At 65.6% G+C, this 5124-nt stretch overlaps 2 protein-coding genes across 2 annotated transcripts; both read left to right on the forward strand.

The window, feature by feature from the left end:
- Positions 1 to 365: 365 nt before the first annotated feature.
- On the forward strand, positions 366 to 941 carry MNEG_13262 (hypothetical protein; the record flags this gene model as incomplete). Its single annotated transcript, XM_014038264.1, has 1 exon — positions 366 to 941. The coding sequence occupies one exon, from the start codon at positions 366 to 368 to the stop codon at positions 939 to 941; it is 576 nt and encodes a 191-aa protein (XP_013893718.1).
- Positions 942 to 4078: 3137 nt separating this feature from the next.
- On the forward strand, positions 4079 to 4811 carry MNEG_13263 (Transcription factor GAMYB; the record flags this gene model as incomplete). Its single annotated transcript, XM_014038265.1, has 3 exons — positions 4079 to 4118; positions 4292 to 4455; positions 4677 to 4811. The coding sequence occupies 3 exons, from the start codon at positions 4079 to 4081 to the stop codon at positions 4809 to 4811; spliced, it is 339 nt and encodes a 112-aa protein (XP_013893719.1).
- Between the last annotated feature and the right edge of the window lie 313 nt (positions 4812 to 5124).

The raw sequence follows: 5124 nt of genomic DNA on the forward strand, positions 1-5124 counted from the left end.
CTGCCGCGGCTGCGCCGGCGTCGCCCGCGCCGCAGGCGCCGCAGCCGCCGCCACAGGCACCGCAGGCGCCGCTGTCGCCGCCACCGCAGCCGCCGCTGCCGCCGCCGCCGCAAACGCGGCCACCGCAGGCCCCGCTGCCGCCGCCGCAGGCGCCGCGGCCACCACCGCCGCAGCCGCAGCTGCAGCCGCCGCCGCAGCCACAGCAGCTGCTGCCGTCCCAGCAGCAGCAGGAGCAGCAGCTGCCTCCGCAACAGCAGCACCAGCAGCAGGCAATTCCGCCGGTGGCGGCTCGGGCGGCGGCTGCGCTGACGCCAGCTCAGCAGGCGCAGAGGGCGGCGGCGGCGGCGGCGCAGGTGCAGTCGCTGATGGCTGCCGTCGCTGCTGCGGCCGCGGCCCGCAAGGCCGCCGCGCGGCCCCCGTCGGTCCAGCAGCAGCAGCAGCAGCAGCAGTTGGAGCAGCACGGGTGGGATGAGCCCCAAGATGCAGGTTGGGGCAGTTCAGGCCAGGACGCCGGCTGGGATGCTCCCGCTGCCCCCGCCACGCCCGCTCCCGCGCCCGCGCCGCTGCTCACCGCGGTGTACCAGTCTCCAGGCTACGTCGGCGCCGGCGGCGACGCGCTGACCTGGCAGCAGCGCGAGGCACATGCGCCGCAGCAGCCGGTGCGCCAGGCGGCGGCGAGCGGCGGCGGCGGCGGCGGCGGGGCGCTGACGTGGCAGCAGCAGGAGGGGCTCGCGGCCGGCGCCGCAAACGGCAGCAGCGGCGGCGGCAGCGGCGGCGGCAGCGGCGGCGCCGGGCAGCAGCGCCGGCCGCGGCATCAGACGCCGTGCAAGTTCTACCCCTTGGGCCGATGCCAGCGCGGCGCCGCGTGCGCGTTCAGGCACGACGAGCCGGCGGCCGCGCAGGAGCTGCGGCAGCAGCGCTATGGCCAGGCGCAGCTGTAGAGCTGCGGAGTGCAGCCCGGGCGCACGCACCCAGCTCGCCACAAACGTGCCGATCGCGCCCGCGGCCGGCCAAGGCGCCTGCAAGCAGGCTGGGTGGTGCATTCGCAGCGGGCCCAGCGGTACGGTCGCGGTTTGAGCGGAGCTCAGCGCTCACCGCCGAGCGGCGGCCGCGGCGCCGCCGCCAGCCGGCAGGCAGTCGGCCCTGTGCCGGGGCGCCTGCAGCAGCATAGGGCGGCCGGCTCGCAGGCCTTTCAAGGGCCCTAAACCCTAAACCCTAAACCCACGCCTTTTAAGGGCCCCGCCCGGCGCCGCGCTGTCTGCCGCCACGCCACCCTGCCCGCCGTGCGCAGAGCGCCATCTGATTATCCCGCGCTATCTGCTGTCTCGTGCTTCAGTTGGCACTCTGCGCCTGCAGGGTAGCAGGCGCAGCGCACAGCACATCATCGCCCGGCCAGGTCCCCAGTGGGACACGGCACCTGGCGTCCCGCTGCCTTGCAGCGATTACGGCGGCGGGTCTTCTCCCTCTGCCGCCGCGCGATTGCCGCAGCCGCTCCTGCGACCCTCGAGCGCAGGTCGACGTGGGGCCGCCGCAGCGCGCCCGCGCCCACGGGTTGCTTGCTGGGGGCTGGTGCGGACGTGGCAACGGCCGGCGCCCGCAACCCCATGCGCGCTGGGGGTTGCGACGCGCCAGGGCGGCGCCGCTTACCCCGCCCCGCCGAATCTTGAGCCGCCTCCCACCAGCCCGCCGAGCGGTGCGGCGTGTCGACGCTGCGGCAGCGCGCCCAGGGCTTCCGCTCGGCCGCGACCCGCCTGCCAGGGTTGGCCCCGCGCCTTGGCGCTTCATGTGGCCTCCTCCACTTCATTCCGAGGCCATGTTTTGGTTGTTGCCTTCCGCGGTACCTTTGTTTTCAGTCCATGACCTGCACAAAGCAGCATCACCGCTGATCCTGTATCTTCGCTGTTTCATGAGGTTGTTGTTTGTAGCTCAACCGCCACTCTGCACATAGCGCTCTTCTGGCGCGCTTGCAGGCGTGCACGTGCACCCCTGCTGCATGTGGCGTGTGTGCACAGTGGTAGTGCCGACCTTTTCCGGGTATTTTGCGACATCCGTGTGCAAGCGTGTTTGGTTGTGTGCAAGTGTGTGCGCCTGCGCGTGCGTTTTTGTGCATGTGTGAGTATAGTTGTGTGCGCTCGCGCGCGCACACGGAGGTGCGCTAGCCCATCTGGCTGTAGCAGTTGCGTGTAATGCAAATTCCTTGCACCAGGCGCCAGCCCCAGCTCACGTGTGATGCTGCAGCTAGGGGGGCCGGAATAGAATTTGGGGCAAAGACATGCGACTTTAGGTGGCCAGCTTCTCACTAGGTTGTTGGCCCGCCACGCACCCCATCGATGTCTTGAATCCTAGCCCCCGGGCAGGCCAATATGTGTGCGGCTTGACCCACTCGCGCGCTTGTCTCCCAAGGCAGGACTGGCCACCTAACTCATGCTGCCGAGCACCACCAGGGTGTGCAAGCCACCCCAACCAAAACACACTCGTGCAATGCAGCCAGGCACTCAGCACAACACACAGGCTGGGCGCTCGATCCCCAGGTCGATGGGTGCAGAGCAGGCCCGGCCAGGCTCAAACCCAGCGGCATCCGTGAGTGAGGTGTGTCGGTGATGGGCGCACGGTGTGGCCAAGCTGCGCCACCCAGCCAGCACTCATGCCCAGAGACCAGACCTCATCCTGCAGTGCAACCACGTGTGGAAGTTCAAGCGGCAGGCACGTTGATTTGTGGATGATTCAACACATCAAAGCGTTTGGTGAAGCCCTGGCTGCCGGGAATTTGGCCCGGGGCCAGAGTTGGGATGGGTAGGACCGCCGCGCAGCGCCAGCAGCGTGCGCGCGAATTCAAGCTCCGCCTTGTCAGACTTTGCCGAAGCAGGGCAAGACTATTGAGGGGCACGAGGCAAGCAAGCATGGGCCGGCGGCGCGTGCCACGTCGCGGGGGGTTCGGATTGCGGGCAGGGCCGTGCAACAGAAGCCGTGTTGGTTGGGGGGCCATGAACCTGTGCCACAACTGACTTTTCGTTCCATATGGGACCTGAGGGACGCGTGCTGTAGTGTGTGTGTGTGTGTGCGTGTGTGTGTGTGCGTGTGTGTGTGTCTGCGCACGCACGCGCATGCGTGCGTGCGTGCGTGCGTGCGTGTGTGTGTGGTGGGGGATGCACGGGTGTGTGTGACTGGCGAGCTCTGTTGGGGGCCTTTCTTGTTATGAACCATCCCCAATTTTTGGCGTGGTGACGCCACATGCGCAAGTGAGACAAGCTCTCGTCACGCCCTGCAATGCAGGACCGACAACCTCCACGTGGAGGTTGCCAGAGTCAAATTTTGTTTGCAGTAGAGGGGATTGTTCAGGAATTTGCGATGTTGAGGGCAGCCCGTGGGAGCGCGTGCCCCAGCAGAGTTGGAAGTGCAGCAGTACGCACTGCCTGTACACAAGGACAGGTCTGTGAGCACCACGAAGCACGTGGCATATTGGAGCGGCAGAAAATTATTTAATTCGTGATTGTGCCCATGTTATTGTTGGTCTGGCAACTTGCTCAACTTGTCGGTTTGCAACTTGCTGCTCGGTTCAACCGAGTAAAACAACCAAGGACAACGCTTCTTGCGCGAGTGTTTCGACAGGCACCGGCTCTATACATCAATTGCATCATCCAATTCCGATTACCTCCCCTCTGAGCACCTACGCACGGAACGGCAGCAGGTGCACCCACTTGCTGCAAGACCGGGCGAAGACCGCAACGTGTCGAACTATCTGCTGACGAACGTCAGCATACAACTCGCATCCAGGTGCGCTGAGGTCTCCCACACACAGTCGCCTCGCCGTTGCAAGCGGCAAGACCGAGCCTTCACCTACAAAAAGCCACCCGCTCATCCGCCATCCCCCTACTCTTGCCAACCGGGATCTTATGATATATCACCACGCTCAGGCATTCCTCCCTGGCAATTCGCGCAGGCCCGCAGAGGCACGCGGCAGCAGCGCGCCCGCGCCCCTACCGCGGCGGGGGGCACGATGCGCGGCTACGGCGCCGCAACCTATGAGGGCGACGACAGTGATGGCAAGCCCGACTCCCATTCCGGGGACTCGAACCAGATGGGGTTCACGGTCGTCAAACGCGCCACTTGGTCGCCAGGTGTGCACAAGCACCTCAGGGGGTGAAGGGGGCGGGGGTCTAGGCTCCCTCACCCTGCGAGTGGGGTTAAATGAGCAGAGCGTGCGCACACACCTGCACATCCCCACATCCCTCTGCAACACACGCTCACGTCGCACCTCGCACCGACCCCGCACTTGCCGCCCGCCGTGCAGAGGAGGACGCGCGGCTGCTGGATCTTGTGGGGCGCTACGGCCCCCAGAACTGGACGGCGATTGCCGGCCACATGGGGGGCGGGCGCAACAGCAAGAGCTGCCGGCTGCGGTGGTTCAATCAGCTTGATCCGCGGGTCAACAAGGAGCCCTTTACAGAGGAAGAGGTGCGCACACGTGCACACGCACACGCATGCACACACACACACACGCACACACACGCACACACACACACGCGCGCGCGCGCACACACACACACACACGTACGTACGTACATGCATGCTCACGCGTGCACACGTGCATGCATTCCCCCACTTGCACATCCTCAAACATGGCGCCGTCCGACTCCAAAGAACCCCGTTTGCAAACCCCAAAAACCCGCCTGCAGAAGCAAGTCATCATCGAGATGCACGCTCAGATGGGCAACAAGTGGGCGCTGATTGCCAAGCACCTGCCAGGCCGCACCGACAACGCCATCAAGAACTACTGGTGCGCACGGGATGCACTGTGCGGGCGCACGTGAGCGTGCAAAATGTGTGCGTGCAATGTGTGTGTGTGTGTGTGTGTGTGTGTGTGTGCGTGTGCGAGTGTGTGTGTGTGTGCGCGTGTGCGTGTGCGAGTGTGTGTGTAGGTGTGTGTGTGTGTGTGTGTCGTGTGCGCACGCGTGCGCACACGTGCGTGTGCACGCGCCCTTGCGGGCATGCACATGCCTAGGCGTTTTAGTGTGTGTGATTTGGCTGTCAGGTGGGGTGATATGTTTGTGCATATGTGTGTGTGTGTGTTGGGGGGGAATGTGTGTGTGTGGGGGGGGGAATGTGTGTGTGTGTGTGTGTGTG

This window comes from Monoraphidium neglectum, assembly GCF_000611645.1.
Source record: "Monoraphidium neglectum strain SAG 48.87 unplaced genomic scaffold scaffold03721, whole genome shotgun sequence".
NCBI classification, from domain to species: domain Eukaryota; kingdom Viridiplantae; phylum Chlorophyta; class Chlorophyceae; order Sphaeropleales; family Selenastraceae; genus Monoraphidium; species Monoraphidium neglectum.